The 17,388-nt window shown below is 37.3% G+C and overlaps 2 protein-coding genes across 2 annotated transcripts in view; one reads left to right on the top strand and one right to left on the bottom strand.

The window, feature by feature from the left end:
- LOC125041775 overlaps nt 1–3,006 on the top strand; it is an 8,928-nt gene extending 5,922 nt beyond the window's left edge. Inside the window, exon 3 of the mRNA XM_047637052.1 lies at nt 1–3,006. This exon is cut by the window's left edge and continues 9 nt beyond it. Coding sequence (XP_047493008.1) covers nt 1–227 — 227 coding nt within the window. The 3' untranslated portion in view covers nt 228–3,006.
- A 3,699-nt stretch (nt 3,007–6,705) lies between these two features.
- On the bottom strand, nt 6,706–15,708 carry LOC125042198 (vitamin K-dependent gamma-carboxylase-like). Its single transcript, XM_047637687.1, has 12 exons — nt 15,522–15,708; nt 12,483–12,627; nt 12,215–12,370; nt 11,669–11,834; nt 10,873–11,058; nt 10,133–10,296; nt 9,378–9,875; nt 9,066–9,169; nt 8,586–8,717; nt 7,969–8,175; nt 7,717–7,834; nt 6,706–7,504 (listed from the first exon to the last, which is right to left on the bottom strand). The coding sequence occupies exons 1-12, from the start codon at nt 15,555–15,557 to the stop codon at nt 6,708–6,710; spliced, it is 2,709 nt and encodes a 902-aa protein (XP_047493643.1). The 5' UTR covers nt 15,558–15,708; the 3' UTR covers nt 6,706–6,707.
- Nucleotides 15,709–17,388: the final 1,680 nt, after the last annotated feature.

The raw sequence follows: 17,388 nt of genomic DNA, 5'->3' as shown, positions 1-17,388 counted from the left end.
ATTGGCGCTATAAGAGAGACTGCGCACGTCTGGGGGAGGCCGGAGTGGGAGGTGACTCTCGCTACTGTATCTACCGCACCGGGACCTTCAACATCCACATGGAGTACTGCACGTGCAACGACAAGGATGGCTGTAACCCTGCTCCCTATACCCTGCCAAACATTCCTCTCGTGTCCGTGGCATCCATAGGAGTGGTAACGGCCATAGGGAGGTTAATCGTAGGGTAGTGCCATCCCCTGAGGCAGTTTTTGATGGATGAAGTCCTGCGTGAGGATTTGAGAGAACTTGGGACTTTTATATGGTGATGTTGGTTAAGTTTGAGAAAGTTTGTTGGGTTTTTCTTGAAGCTTTAACGATGCTGTATTTGCAATTTTTTATTTTTACAGAACTCAGTGAGTGATAATGGCTCTTGTATGAATGAATGATTTCTCTCTCTTTTTTTATTATCATTATTATTAATATTGATTAACTAATTAATTAATTAACCCATCACAGCTGGGTAACAGAAATCCGTGAGCATGATAAAAGTGGCTAGACACTGGGCGCTGGAGTCCGCCACAGCAAGCAGAACATCCTGCTCCAGGCACTTTAGGGCATTGCTGCACGTACAGGCATACCCTGCAGACCAAGTGGTTTGTTATATATGTGACCCCACCTGTAATGGGTTAATTAATTAATAACGTTAATGACAAAAAAAAAATTCCATGTGTTTTTGGTAAGGCTTTCAGTTGCATTCATTTGGATACAGTAACTATTTCAATGCTACTTCGCCTTACACAATATTATCCAAGCTTTCTCTTGGTGTCAATGCATATGTCATTACATATGAGATATTGATGTTGATGGTTATCTCCTCACCATGCCAGTGTGGAAGACGAGCCAGCTCAAACTCACCCCGTCCATTACTTATTTTCTAAAATAGAAAAGAAAAGACAAAAAAAAAATGGTGTCACAATTTCTTCCCATTTGTGAGGGAAACCTGTGCCAATGTCTTAAGCAATACATCTTGCTCATCTTCCTAAATATAAATGTATGAATGAGTGTGAGTAATTTCATGGCATAATATATATATATATATATATATATATATATATATATATATATATATATATAAATATGTATGTATGTATGCGTTATGGAGTTTGATTAAAATGCCATAAGTGCACATTTCTGATGAAGATTCAGTTGAAATGGATCAATTACATCTTTTTTACTGTAAAATTGTTTGTTCTCAATTGTACCTTTTTTAACATTTATCACAATGAACCATGTTTATACCAGAATGATTTTTGTAAGGGTAAAAACAAATATGGTTGATACTGTCATATGCTTTATTATATATTTAATAGAAAATGGAAGAAAGATGTGTTTTGTTGAATGTTTTATAAAAAGGTAAACAGGCAAGAGAAGGTTATTTAAGGGGATAGGGTTGGAAGTATAGTTTATTGCATTAATGAGAAAATGCAAAGAGGGACTTCCCCCTTGGTCCTGTTATGTAGGATTTATAGAGGGTAATACACACAAAGGGAAGAGGAGGTGGAATGGATGTACATACCAGCAAAGAGGAGGGAACTTTTATATTGCATTCCACAAAACAAACAGGAGGTGGAAAAAAGTCTGATGGGTGCAAGCTTTTTTTATGGCACTGTTGAAAGGGTAGGATTTTGTTAATATTGTTTGCAATGTTTTGAAACTTCTTCTACACACTTAACAGTAAGAAAATATTTAATCTAGCCGTGCAACAGGAAAATTCACCAAAACAGTTTGATTTTGTTACAAGTGTTAGCACCATATCTCTCAAGAACGAAGCTTAAGATAGAAGAAAGCTAAGCACGTTTTTTTTACAAAAAGTTTCCACCATCTTGGCAGATTGCGAGTCAAGTGGGAAGTTATGACCAACTATAAACTTTGAACTAACATATTTTTCAAGGTGCAAACAGACTTTAGGTTTGCAAAGTAGTTTGTCTTTGAAAGTAAGTCAAATAACAGACAGTTTTTTACTTGTAAATAGCAGCCCTGGTGTGTGTATGTGTATATATATATATAAAAAGGAATTGCTAATAGAGAAATTTGAGGTGACATTTTTGTTTTTGGTTTTATAACTATACTTGAGAGATTTTTAATTAATGTTATTTTGCTAAACGGACGCAGATTATGTAAATGAAAGTAATCAATGAGTTATGATACGATAAGCTATATTTATTCATAAAGGCAGGCGATAGCATCTTGCTTCATTTAAATGTTTTGGATTTTACTTTTGTGATATTGAATATAGTAATGTTTTCTTCTCCTACAGCAAGCAAACTCTTAAATGCAATGTGATTTTTTTTTTTTTACTGTTAGATGAATTAAAAGCATTTCTGTGTTTCAGCATGCTTATGACCGTTCTAAAGAGCTGCTTTTCATAATCTTCAAAATATTTAAGTACTTATAAAATACCAAAGCATTCTTCACTTTCTCAAGCATCTTCTGATTAGGAGGAATGATGTTAATTGCAAATTATAAAACCACATTGGTTGTCGAGGACTTTGCCTTTTAACAGATTAAGCTTCATTCATTCTGACTTGGAGTTTAAAGCTGGATGTGATATTCGGAAATATATATTTCAGATTTGAAGCTTGTGATTTCTGTTTTTTTATTATTATTATTATTATTATTATTATTATTATTATTAGTCTGTTTTAGGATATAAAGTACCGATAAGCAGGTCATTGAAAAAATTGAATGATATCAGCCCAACTTTTATTTTGTTTGAGTTGCATTGGGACAGGTATGCATCAAAAGCTAAGATATAGTTAATCTGTCCTAGAGTTAAAGATGTATTAGTAAGCCATATTTTGAGTTTATATATTCAGCGTCATTTAGTTACTGATACTAATTATAAAGACGAAATGTTTTCAGAAAAATCTTAATGAAAGAATTTTGAATTGAAATACAGTTGTAAATAAAATTTACGTTTTTCTTTTTCTTCTTTCTCTTCTTCTTCTTCTTCTTCTTCTTCTTCTTCTTCTTCTTCTTCTTCTTCTTCTTCTTCTTCTTCTTCTTCTTCTTCTTCTTCTTCTTCTTCTTCTACTTCTTCTACTTCTTCCTATTTTTTAGAGCTAGTTTAGGTAAATGTCTTTTATATGTCATTCATGTGTTGCAGTTTCTCATAAGTATTATCAAATGAATCCGTCCATACTAATATCCGTCTAGAGATATTCACGTGTGATAACTGAACACCCAATTAGTATAAGATATATAGAAGTAGTTTGTATTTTTGTAAAAATGCATCAAAATTACCGTTAAGCTTAAATAAAGTGATAACAGCCCACACTCATCACCCTAATGCACAATAGGTGGTCTCCATGCAATGTATGAATAGATATGCCTAGATATTTAAGTGTATTTATTTAGCAAGATCCAAAATTGTTTGTTTTGTAGAGTGATTTAGTGATGTGAGAAGCTGTGATTGATCTGACCTGTTTTGTGAGTTATTTCACTTTACAGCTTATCTTTAGAGATGGTGATTATTTTTCCCAGATATTTCTGCATTCTTCTTTTATTGTTATTATTATTATTATTATTATTATTATTATTATTATTATTATTATTATTATTATTAATATTATTATTATTATCCAATTAATACAGAAAAAAAAAATATTGCAATAATGGTGTAGCTATCAAAGTCAAGTGCCTTGACTGTGACACTTGTCAGGTATTAAGATTTGTACATCTGATGTATTGTGATTACTGTAAGACATCATAAATTCTCCATTTGTTAGACTAATGTTTAGTAGTTGCAGTGCTCAAACATGCTGTTTACAAACAAGGCCTCAAGCCCTTTACAGCAAAGTCAAGATCGTTTCCACATCATGTTCACATTTTTCATTGGATACACTAGTGTTTCTTCTGGTGCTTATTTTCAGTTGTACTTAACAAGCAAGTGTGAATCTGAATGCGTTCTGTGCATAAGTATTCTATGATTTATCTTACAAAGATATTACCAAAAATGATTTTGCAATTGCAGCAGTATGCATGACACTATACAGTGCCTTGCCCCCCCCCCCCCCTCTCTCTCTCTCTCTCTCTCTCTCTCTCTCTCTCTCTCTCTCTCTCTCTCTCTCTCTCTCTCTCTCTCTCTCTCTCTCTCTCTCTCTCTCTCTCTCTCTCTCTGTGTTTCCTTTTTTCTTTTCCTCAGTTTCTTTCTTCCTTTCTTTCTGCCACAAAAATGTATTGTTGCTCATTTTAACAGCATAGGCAGTATGCAAAATAATTCAAGCTTTCATAATGTGGTGTAGAGGGAAGTTGTAAGCGAAGATGGCATTAGTTTTACTCCAGCCGACAACTGTGAAGTGTATTGCATACCGGTTATATGTTCTATATTTAATCTCTGTCTTGTGTAATTCCACAGGTATGATTGCACATGTGACTAATACTATTGTAAGTTACAGTGTATTATAATTTTAACATTGATTTTAATAGAAACAAGAATCTTTTAAGATGTCAGTATTTCAACAGACAAAGAACTGGGGCATCGGTTCAGGCCTCGTAGTTCAGCGAGTGGCCGGAAACAGACCAAGTATTAAAAGGGCATTCCTCATATGGTCATGTTATGTTGTATCTTTTATTTTCTCTCTGATCTGGAAACCATAAATTAATATTGATCTGATACAGTAGGGGCCAGATGTTTTCAGGTAATATTAAAAATTTATGTATTAATGCATGGAGCAGAGATTCATGGTATTTTAACAAAGTTAGTCATTTCATATTGTACCAGTGGAGTAATTTGGCTTGCTGTTTTTCTCTTTGTTTTAACTTGACTTAAATAATTAGATTTGGCATTTGGGATTTGACTTCATAGCATCATGTTTTGTGAAGATTATGGTCAGTGGAAGAATAGTAGTATATTACAATGCTGGAATATAACACTCACCCCCTCCATTTTATACGAAGAACATATTTGTGGTGTACGTATGTTGCAACCCTTTTTTTTTTTAATAGTACTTAGAGCAAAGATGTATTGTTGGAAAAGTATTTTGACTACATTCCTTTTATGAATTGCATCAGGCATTTGATGCAGAAAAGTATTTTTGTGATGTTTAAAGAATAACATTGTTTAAAATTTGTGCACATCAAGAATGATAGTAATAAATATTTCTTATTTTTTACTGTTTTTTTTCTATAACCCCTTTCCTGTTACTCCAGTGAAAATTGATCAAAAGTTGTCTGAAATTTGATCATGGTTGTTTTAAGGTTTGTGTGTGTTTGAGAAAATGTTTCACTTAAAGTAATCTAGCTGGAATAAACCACTGTTAGCAGAGGTTAATTTAATCATATATTGATACAGAAAGTTGCATTACAGGTATTATTAATCCCAAGAAAAAAAAGACTTAAGATTTTACCTCTTAGTAACAGGAAACTCATGACTTATTGCAATATATATTAATGGCTTATTCCTATACCTACATGGGAGAGTAAAATCAGAGCTGCAGGTTCTCGGTCAAAAACTTAAAAGGAATACAATAGCATTCCTAAGTAACATACATTCATATAATTCCTGTTATTAGTATATACAATCGTCCTTATTAATAATGGTTGATCTACAGATCCAAGATGAAAGATAAATATCCAATTTAGGGAAATCCAAGATCAGTATTTTGCCATTGCACATTTTGCCTTCTGTTACAAGCTTTTTAAGCAATACGATATTCACTGTATAGGAGCATTATGATTTTGAATTAAAATGATTGTAACATCAACAACGGTAATAAAGATCATGCTATTATTTTGATAGTGATATTATTATATTAAGAGTAATAACTAATAATAATATTTGATTATCTGAAAGAAGTATGAGTGATTGGTAATAGCAACAATAGCAATAAAAATAGTACGAAAAGTTTGTGATATGTTAATTATGATTAAAATAACGATCATGACAGTAATAATTATAATAATACCGACAATAATGATGATAACAGTAGCAATGATAACAATAATGATGATAATAATAATCACAATAAAAATAGAAATGATAATATTAGTATAAATAATAACAATAAGTATGGCATATTCACTGTCTCCATTCTCTATCTGATGTAACTGCCCTTAACCCCTCCCCCCCCCCCCCCTTTCCCTTGTTGTTAATCCTTACCTTACTCAATTTACTCACCGTCCTTGCCCTTTTCAGTACTATCCTAAAGTGGTATACTTTTTAGGTGTAGTATATTTAATCATTAACTCGGTAACTTCTCCACTGCGCTATACCTTTTTCACTACTATACCTTCCTATAGTTCTACAGACTTTTGAGGTCTGGCACATTTATTTGCTTTTTAACCGTTAACTATTCAGGAGTGAATTTAAAGAATAGCAAAATGGCATGAAAATGGGTGAGTATATACCTAGCTTCTTTACAAGCCATGGTGTTTACATTTGCTGGTTTTATATCTTATTATTCTACGTGTTCTTGTCCTGATACATTTCTATTTCTCTCTTTTTTTTCTTTCTTTCTTTCTCATATTCTCACTCTCCCTCCCCCTCTTCCCTCTCCCTCTCCCTCTCCCTCTCCCTCTCCCTCTCCCTCTCCCTCTCCCTCTCCCTCTCCCTCTCCCTCTCCCTCTCCCTCTCCCTCCCCCTCTCCCTCTCCCTCTCCCTCTCCCTCTCCCTCTCCCTCTCCCTCTCCCTCTCCCTCTCCCTCTCCTCTTGAGAATCTTGTTGTATATTACCTTGCAATATCCATGGGGATTCCCGCAACAATATACCTGCAGGCGTCTCGCAGCAGCCTGACACTCCTGTAGAAAGCGGCAAGCTTCAGCCTCACAAACTTCACGAGGTCCCAGACTGTCGGCACGCCACAGGGCATCCCGCTCGCCCCTGACTCGTGCTGGTAAGACTGCACGTTCTTGTCTCCATCGGGTGTGTGGGTTGATGGCTTCGTTTCGTCCAGTTTGGTTTTACAGTCTTTCGATTCCGATGCCAACGTGGCTTTCTTGCTAGTACGTGTGAAATAATTCTCGGTGATGTGATTACTACACATGTTTGTAGGTTTAGGGGTACCTGAGCGTTCGTTGTTAGTGTTACCGGTGATTTGCTTTTGTATGGTTGTATTCACGAAGTTATACATGTACGAGGAAGGCGTCGCCGAAGTGGTGATGACAGAGTGAAAAGTGCCGCTGGGCAGGGCCATTGATTCGCCCGCGCGGAGAACCACGGATCGAACTTTCAAATCTTTGTCTTCGTCCGAATCCTTGGGGAAACAGCCTCCATAAGCGAGGACATTTTCTTCGCCTTTCTGCGAGTGGCAGCTGTCATTCGCGATTTCTACCGTGTTATCTAGGTGTACCACTTTCCAGGTTTCATTCTGTGTCAGCTCCTCCTCCGCCTCTTTCTCGCCCTCCTCGTGGTCAACAGTGGCGGGCCCACCTTCCACGACTGGCACAAGAACTCTCACCTCCCCGTGGAGAACCTCTATCGTAACGTTGGAAAGATCTTCACTAAGAAAGTTTTCCAGCATCATGCCTGGAAGACGCAAAAGGAATTGCGGTTCGACACAGAAATGAGGATTTAACAAAATTTTACCCTGAAGTATGAACCAGTTCAGGTCAAGTGAATTAAAAGTCAGGTTATCAATCGAAATGTATTACTCACTCAGACATTCAAGCACGGATGTACTGGATTTATTACATATACTTATTATTTCAATATATATGACATGAATTGACTTCACTCACCGGGAAAATCTGCTACAAATATCCTGTCTGAATAAGGTGAGGTTTGCCCTTCCTGAAGTTCTCTCAGCTTATCACGCCACTGACTTAGCTCGACGAGCACGGGCAACACCCACGGAGTCTGAAACAGGAAGTAATATGGCCTGATATAGTTTCTCTCAGCCCTTATCGAAATTCAGTATCTCATTCTTAACAACCCCCCCCCCCCCCAAAAAAAAAAGGTGAAAATAAAGAAAAAACAACACAGGAACTAACCTTTTCCCACGGTGACCAAGGAGCTGTAAGAATATCCACACTAGGATCGTAAACCCGCTGCTGGAACCTCCTATTCAGTGACCTCCAGACGTCGAAATGGAGAGAAATGTTGTCGTAACCGTGGTCACGAAGTCGGCTCTCTATGCAACGCCCGTACTGTACCGCCATGTCCACGTGACTGGTCCATCGCCCGTTGTTGACGTACACCTTTGAAGAGAGATTTTATTGTTGGGAAGGATTAGCTTTATGTGCAGTTCGCGTCTGTGTTTTTGGGTTATCCAGATTATGAGAGGTATTGACAAGACGGTATGTAAAGGAAGGAATATCACAGCGGAAGACATGTATTTTAATGGGTTTTGATTATATCTACATCAGATATGATCGAAACTCTGAAGCTTCATTCTCATCCATTCCTTTTCTACATTTACCGTTAAGTCCCACGTTTACCAAAGCCTATCAAGAAAGCACTTAAGAAACGAAATACTTCCTTTTCATAAGACCTATCACAAGATACTCAAGAAATAAACAAAAGTTCTCACGGAGGCCTCATCTCACCGACGGGTATATCCAACACACACAACGCAGAGTCTCGCAAACACACATATAACCTTACGTACATTAGGATCAATATAGAACTTCTTTCCGGTGTCCAGCTTGACTACTGTGATCTTGACGTGGAGAGTGTCCCAGGAGTGTACCATCATGTCCCAGCTGTAGCCATATGGGCCTTCAGTCCAGGTATTGTATCCCTGTGTTAATGCAGAGAGGTAAGAAAACAAACTCAGGGTGAATATTTAATACCGTTATATTATATTTCTTGATAGGAGTATGTGGAATAATTAGTATATTGTATTTCTTTATATGAACGTTAAGTATTTCTAATATGTTTGGTTTCCTGAAATGAGTATGAGGTATATCTAATATATATATATATATATATATATATATATTTTTTACATGAATGCGATATGAATGTGAGGTATATTTCATATATACCACTTCGTGATATGAATATGCAACGTGGCACACAAAATGTATCATATATACACATGTGCGCGCATGTGTTTGTATGTGTGTGACCTTGTGAATGCATGTACCTTGGTGATGAAATGAGAGAAGGGCAGAAACAGCTGAAGACACAGGTAAGCCACAATTAACACGCTCGTCACCTTTTGTCTCACAGTTACTTCTTGGTCATCGTCTGAAATGTTTGAAAAAATGCCTATTCGCTTAATGTTTGTTTCGTTATTCGTGTATCTGTTTTCTGTAATTCATATAAAGTTCACGTTTTTGTATAAATTAATTCGACCAATGGCTTAGCAAAATAAAATCTATTCTCTTTCACAACCATTTTTTTACGTCAGTGAACTTTAAGCGTAGAAACAAAAACCATAAACAGATCTTCGTACCTGAATAAACACATGTCCGATTTCTTTGGAGAGTTCTGAGCATGTCTTCTTGTTCTTCCTTTATCTTCATTTCTCTTCCTCCCGAATTCTTCTCTTCTACCTTCGTTGTCTGTTTATCCACCTGCTCCACCTCTCCAACATTCGACCCCTCTGTACCGGTTACAGATGTCGTTTGCTCCCTAATATTACTCACGACACTTGTTCCTTTCGCTGAGACGGACTTCCCTTCCCTCCAGTGATGAGGAGGAGGCGCCCCGTTCAGTTTCTGGGAGGTGTAGAGTCTGATCTTTTCCTGTCGAGAGATGGACGACCAGCTGTAAGTCGTTGCGTCGTCGTCCGTTGAAGGCCCCTCGTCACTACTCTGTCTGGATGCTATAAACCTGTCGTGGAGGGTTCTGAGAGGAAGAAGGAATTTCTGAAACGACGAGAGAAGAGGTCGCGGCCAGGACAGGTTGCAGAAGATCGGCAGAGTCGCTATGCATACCCAAGGAAACATACCTGGAGGCCAAGGATAATGACTTTAAGAAAATGTGAAGTTAGAGTAGATTCTTTTTTTATATCTACTGATGAAACGTGAATCTTAATTTGTTTCGATCCGTGAGTGAACTAATTACTATTTTAAGCATAAACCCTAAAGATTTTTTTATTAACAAAAACGTACCTAAAACGAAGCAACTTAGTCTCCACACACACACTTAGCCCACGAAGGATACGCCTAGATCCTTATTACAAGACCTCCATTGCAATTCCCTCACCTATAGAGAAAATCTGTGAATTCATGAGGTGGAAAGCAGAGCCGAAGAAAAGAGCAGGTTTTCTCGTGGAGTCGCACAGGAGCAAGAGGCCGATGGTGAGGTCCAGCGTGAATCCCCCCAAATGTATTATGAAGTAGTCAATGGCGTTGTTGCTCAGGATCGGTCTGTGGATGGTTGGCATTAATGTTTTTTGATAGATTATGATTGGCATTAGTATTATGATTAGCAATCATCATTTACACCGTCATTCATCACTAGTTTTAACACTCGATATCAGCATCGTTATCCTTCTTATTAGCATTATCATCACCACTATGATCATTATTAGCATTAACATCACCACTATGATCATTATTAGCATTAACATCACCACTATTATCATCATTATTACCATTACCATCATTATGATTAGCAGCAGCATCATTATTGGCAATACCATAATTATCACCACCATTATCATTATCATAACTTCAATGTAAAAAGATAAGAAAAACGTCAGTCATCAGCATAATCATTTGTCTAAGGTCATATCGAAATCCCATTCTTCGTGTGTTCAAAAGGAAAGTTTCAAAGACCAACCATAGACTCTCTCTCTCTCTCTCTCTCTCTCTCTCTCTCTCTCTCTCTTTCATTCTCTCTCTCTCTCTCTCTCTCTCTCTCTCTCTCTCTCTCTCTCTCCTCTCTCTCCCTCTCTCTCCCCCTCTCTCCCCCTCTCTCCCCCTCTCTCCAACTGACTCTACCTGAACACCGAAAAGACCCAATGTTCGGAGAGGTTCTGCATCGAATATCCCAACAGCCAATCAGGGTCGAGCTTCTTAATCCCAGCCAAGAAATAGAGGAGGAAGACCTGAGTTCGAAGTACCGCGTAGCTCCAGAAGGGGACGTGGCTGTTTCGGATGCCTGGCTTCGTCATTCCGTCTAAGGACCTGGTGCCAGAATAGAGAGCGAGGTCGAGCGAGAATGGAGATTGGTAGAGGGTTAGAAGTTAGGAAAATTAGAGAGGGAGAGGGAGATGTGAGAGAGAACATGAATTGATAAAATGTATGTTGATTTATTCAAATATTTATTGATCATGTTTATGTCAATAGATAGAGATATATACAGATTGAGAAAGACAGATGAATATATATATTGAGAAAGCCAGATAGATAGATAGAGAGAGAGATATTGAGAAAGACAGATAAATAGATAAAGAGAGAGAGATTGAGAATAGATAAAGAGAGATTGAGAAAGATGAGAGAGAGGGTGAGACAGATTCAGATGAGCAAAGGACGAAGGAGAGAGATATGGAATAAGAGTCAGACAAACTGTCAGACAAAGACAGAAATGCATAGAGAGAGAGAGAGAGAGATGGAAAGAATGAGAGCGATAAGGAAGAACGAAGAAACCCAGAGAAAGAGAGCTGGAAAAAGTGAGAGAGATAAGGAAGGAAAGAGAAAGAACTAAAAGAACGGACACAGAGAGAGGGAGAGGAAAGAGAGAGAGAGAGACAGAGACAGAGAAAGAGAAATACAAAGTCATTTTCTTCCTACCCACCAGCAGCGGTGAGGATCAGACAGCAGCAGAATGAACGACAGGAGACCGTACAGATAGGAGTGGTTGTTCCAGGAGGATTTGTCCAGGAGGAACAGGTACCAGTACGAGGCCACGAAGACGCTACAGGAGGCGCGCCACAGGAGGCCGAGAGCCATCATGACAGAGCCTTCGTAGAAAACGGGAAATTGTTGTTGTTTTCTGGTTATGATTTGGTTGCTTTTATCATTATCATCCTTTTTATGGTTATTGTTGTTGTTATTATTACTAGTAGTAGTAGTACCTTTATTATTCATAATTTATTATTATCATTATTATAATTGTCATTACTATTATTATTTTCTTTATTATTATTTCTATTACTATTATTATTATTATTATCATTATTATTATCATCATTATCATTATCATCAGTGTTATTATTATCATCATCACAGTCATTATCATTATTACGGGAATATTCATGTTACCGTCTACTTCCTGTGCTTAGATTTTTTTCATTTAAACCACTAGTCAACTAGAAAAAAATATATTTATGAAAATACGTACAAATAAACATGACGGCGTACAAGACAACCATATATGGCAGCGGCAGAGGATGCAACACCTCCAGCAAGGGAAAGCGACATTTACTTGAGTCCCCCCACTTAACATCCGCCACACTCATGCCGCGCTCTTGCAGTACATCCAGAGCCATTAACACCCCTGAAATGATACCAACATCTGCTTTTTCAACTCTGCGAACCTTTTATCCTCATAATATGATAATAATTCACAATTTCATATAGTTATTAGAAGTTCATTATACATTACTCACCAAACATGATCCGAGTAGCTGCGAGTGATGCCGGATCGCACGGCCGGTGAAGAAAACGGGCGAAGGCGTTGAAAGAAAACGGAGACGGGCCATGACGCAATCCACAAACTTCACTGCATTGTTGCAAGGTTCGGCAGAGGGTTTCCTGTTTTCAATGCAGTATTAGTTAGTTTTAAATCCTAAAATAAAGAAATATGTTGTGTGGTTAAGCAAATATTCTGATAATTAACCCCTTGCCGACGGATACGACGGGTAGACACGTGCTTTGCCCACTGTTAGTACTTGTTTGATTGTTTATACTCATAGATGGCTATACTTGTACTAAGTCACCAATGAGCCAGTTAGGAGTACTGCCCGTCTCGCCCGTTCACCCTTTTCTTTGATTTACGAAATATTTTACATTATATTATTTTGCTGTTACTAATATTAAAAAACATTATAATAATTATAATGTTTATAATAAAAATAACACCATCGATATCCATAGCACTAGTAAAAGACACGTTTTTCCCGCCAATTCAAATCACGTATGGTCACAAGGTCTATTAATTGACTCCTTTGTGGCTAAGCACTAGCAGAGCCATCTATGAGCAGACATTTCACAAAAAATGTAGAAAATGGACACAGCATTTTCCCCATTTTTTGTTCATTTTCCCCGACGGCATTGGGATATATATATATACAAACTGATGTCGTATATATACACACATAAGTACACACATATATACATGTATATATGGCATCATTTTGTGTGTCTGTATGTATATACTATGCATATATAGATATATGTATATATATAATGTGTATATACATATATATATATACATATGCATATGCACAAATGTGTATATATATATATATATATATATATATATATATATATATATATATATATATCATATACATATACATATATATACATATATATATATATATTAATCACGCTTATGATAACATTGATAATATCAAATATCAATATTAATCATAATAACCCTAAGAATATTAAAACAGTGATAATACTAGTAATGACAGTTATAATACCTATATATCAGCCTGTGTGTGAGGGAGTATGAGAGGTGACTGTATATTCCTAGTAAAGGTGAAAGTACGGTTGACAGATGTACTAAAATAATTATGATCATGACTGAGTAACTTTATCATGTGCGTTTAACTACGGCTCTTAACACCAACAAAGAATTTACCATCATATAATTACACATCCTTCTTTATATAAACACACAGACACACACACACAGACATATATATGTGTGTGTGTGTGTGTGTGTGTGTGTGTGTGTGTGTGTGTGTGTGTGTGTGTGTGTGTGTGTGTGTGTGTGGTGTGTGTGTGTGTGTGTGTGTGTGTGTGTGTGTGTGTGTGTGTGTGTGTGTGTGTGTGTGTGTGTGTGTGTGTGTGTGTGTGTGTGTGTGTGTGTGTGTGTGTGTGGTGTGTGTGTGTGTGTGTGTGTGTGTGTGTGTGTGTGTGTGTGTGTGTGTGTGTGTGTGTGTGTGGTGTGTGTGTGTGTGTGTGTGTGTGTGTGTGTCCTCGTATTTTCATCGATTTGTTCTTCCTCTTTTTGCAGCGAATTATAAGGTTAGACGAACAAACTGCACTGTTCCTTATGAACCTCAATCGCCAATGTGTTCGAACCCGTGAAAGTGTCAAATGTGTTCGAATCCATGTTCTCCTTAGTTTTATTTATCTATCTATCTATTTTTGTGAATTTATTTATATACAATTGTTTATATCTGTTGGAAGAATACCATCAAATGTAAGTACTTTAAAAGGTGCTGATTGAAAGTAGATAACTTATAAAGAAAGTAAGTGGACAAAAGAAGAGCGATTTCTATGTTTCATCTCCATTGGAAAATATCAGTCTCTCGCTCTGCCTCTCTTCCGCTTTTCCTCTCTCTTCCTTTCCTTTCTCTCTTTCTCTCTTTCCCTGCACTCACTCTCATACTCTCTCCTCGCTTGTCCTTCACTTCCCCCCCCCCCCCCTTCTCCTTCTGTCTCCTCCTCTCTCTCTCTCTCTCTCTCTCTCTCTCTCTCTCTCTCTCTCTCTCTCTCTCTCTCTCTCTCTCTCTCTCTCTCTCGCTCTCCCCGCCTTCTCTCTCTCTCTCTCTCTCTCTCTCTCTCTCTCTCTCTCTCTCCTCTCTCTCGCTCTCCCGCCTTCTCTCTCGCTCTCCCGCCTTCTCTCTCTCTCTCTCTCTCTCTCTCTCTCTCTCTCTCTCTCTCTCTCCTCTCTCTCTCTCTCTCTCTCTCTCTCTCTCGCTCTCCCGTCTTCTCTCTCTCTCTCTCTCTCTCTCTCTCTCTCTCTCTCGCTCTCCGCCTTCTCTCTCTCTCTCTCTCTCTCTCTCTCTCTCTCTCTCTCTCTCTCTTCGCTCTCCCGCCTTCTCTCTCGCTTCCCGCTTTCTCTCTCTCTCTCTCTCTCTCTCTCTCTCTCTCTCTCTCTTTTTTCTCTCCCTCTCTCTCTCTCTTCTACTCTCCTCTCTTTTTTTCTCTCGCTCTCCCCGTCTTCTCTCTTCTCTCTCTCTCCTCTCTCTCTCTCTCTCTCGACTCTCCCTCTCTCTCTCTCTCTCACTCTCTCTCTCTCTCCTCTCGTTCTCTCTCTCTCTCTCTCTCTATCTCTCTCTACTCACTCTCCCGCCTTCTCTCTCTCTTCTCTCTCTCTCTCTCTCTCTCTCTCTCTCTCTCTCTACTCTCTCTCGCTCTCGCTCTCCCGCCTTACTCTCTCTCCTCTCTCTCTCTCTCTCTCCTCTCTCTATCTCTCTCTACTCTACTCCTCTCTCTCTCTCTCTTCTCTCTTTCCATCATTTATACATAACAAAATCCCTTCCATCCACTGTACCTTAATCCTCTCCCCATCCTTAGAAAATATAACAATGAATTTAGGGATAAACAAATATAATAACAAACCTATAAAAATGACGAATGAATAAGGTAACAATAAATGATAAATAGAAAAGACAGCACATCAACTGACTGACTCGCGTCTAACTTCCCCTCCCCCTTCGTAGCCCCCACCCCCATCCATCCTTTACCTTGAGCGTGGCACCCTTCAGCGACCCGAGTGCCATGGCGTCTGGCCCTCCGTGGGCGTCGCTGCTGTCACCCGCACTCCGCGCTGCCTTTGACTCCTCCTCCCTCTGCTTGGAATGACGGCCATTTATATCTTCCTTGTTCGCGGGTGATTGCTCGCCGCCATCTTGGTTCGGGCGCTTCCTTCGTGACGTCATCATCGCCTTTGGATCGTAAAGAATGAAAAAAAAAAATAGACGAAGACAGAATTCAGAAATGAAATAATGAGATAAACTACCGATAACAATAAAATCAAAGCTAGAAATAAAACGCAATACATTCGAACAGAAACATAAAAACAAATTCATCGGGGGAAAAAAAAAAAATAAAGTAAAGAAAAAAATACAGAGATAAAAAACACTAAAATAAGAACTAAATGAAACCGATATCAAAGCTGGCCTTAGCAATATACACAGTGATTGACGGAACAATAGGTGTTATTAGAACACGAGGTGCGAACAAGGCCGCTGACCTGGCGGTGAAGGAGAGCTGTGAAGGGGAAGGGGAGACGAAACCGAGACGGAGAGGCATTAACGCGAAGAAATAAATAGCGAGAGAAAATAAATGGATAAAGAAAGGGGGGAGGATAAAAGAGGAAAACGTGAAAGAGAGGGAAACAGAGAAAGAGAGAAGCTGTGAAGGAGCGGAATAAATAATGTTTCTTGTTGTTTTTGTTGTTGTTGTTATTATTATTATTATTATCATTATTATTATTATTATTATTATTATTATTATGATTATTATTATTATTGTTATTATTATTATTATCATTATCATCATTATCATCATTATCATCATTATTATCATTATCATCATCATCATCATCATCATCATCATCATCATCATCATCATCATCATCATCATCATCATCATCATCATCATCATCATTATTATTATCCTCATTATCATTATCAATACTATTGCTTTATTATCTTAACAGTGATGGAAATATATATTATATATAATGACAAATCATGACAAAACTTCTACTCTTAATGATAATAATAACGATAATAACAATGATGATGATAATAGCTGATAATTATAACAAAATCATAAATAGTTAATGATATTAAACAATAGTAGTAATAATAATGATAATAATTCTAATTACAAATATGGATAATTATTTTTGATAATATTAATAATTCTAATGATGCAAGGATGATAATAACTAATGATAAAAACAACACTACAATTTTGTTATTGATAAATATCATTATGAGAACAAGGATTAACAAATGCAATTGCAGTGATGCAGATAATAATGTTGCAAATAATGAATTATAATCATGCAAATATTAGTTATCATTTAAGAATAATAATAATAGTAAAGATAATGATAATAGTGATAGCAATGATAATAACAATAATAATAATGACTAACTGAAGCCCATGGAATTTCTGCGGAACAATAACAACAACAAAAACAACAACAACAACAAAAAATAACAGCAACAGTAACAACAAATATTGATAAAAAAAACAAACAAGTGGTACCCCTCTCTCTCCTCTTTCTCTCCCCTCTTTCTCTCTCCTCTTTCTCTCTCCTCTTTCTCTCTCCTCCTTCTTCCGTATGCCTCTCCCCTCTTTTCCTCTCCCTCTCCCTTTCCCGTTCCCGTTCTCCCATCCCCTCTCACTACTTCATTGTTATCATTAGCATTACTATTATTATTATTGTTATCATTTTTATTATTATTATCATTATCATCATTATTATCATTATCATTATTATCATAATTATCATCATCATTATTATTGTTATTATTGTTATTATTATTATTATCATAATCATTTCTATTGTTATCATTATCATTATCATTATTATCA

The sequence above is a fragment of the Penaeus chinensis genome, chromosome 31, assembly GCF_019202785.1.
Source record: "Penaeus chinensis breed Huanghai No. 1 chromosome 31, ASM1920278v2, whole genome shotgun sequence".
NCBI classification, from domain to species: domain Eukaryota; kingdom Metazoa; phylum Arthropoda; class Malacostraca; order Decapoda; family Penaeidae; genus Penaeus; species Penaeus chinensis.
This window is presented reverse-complemented; position numbering and strand designations above follow the sequence as displayed.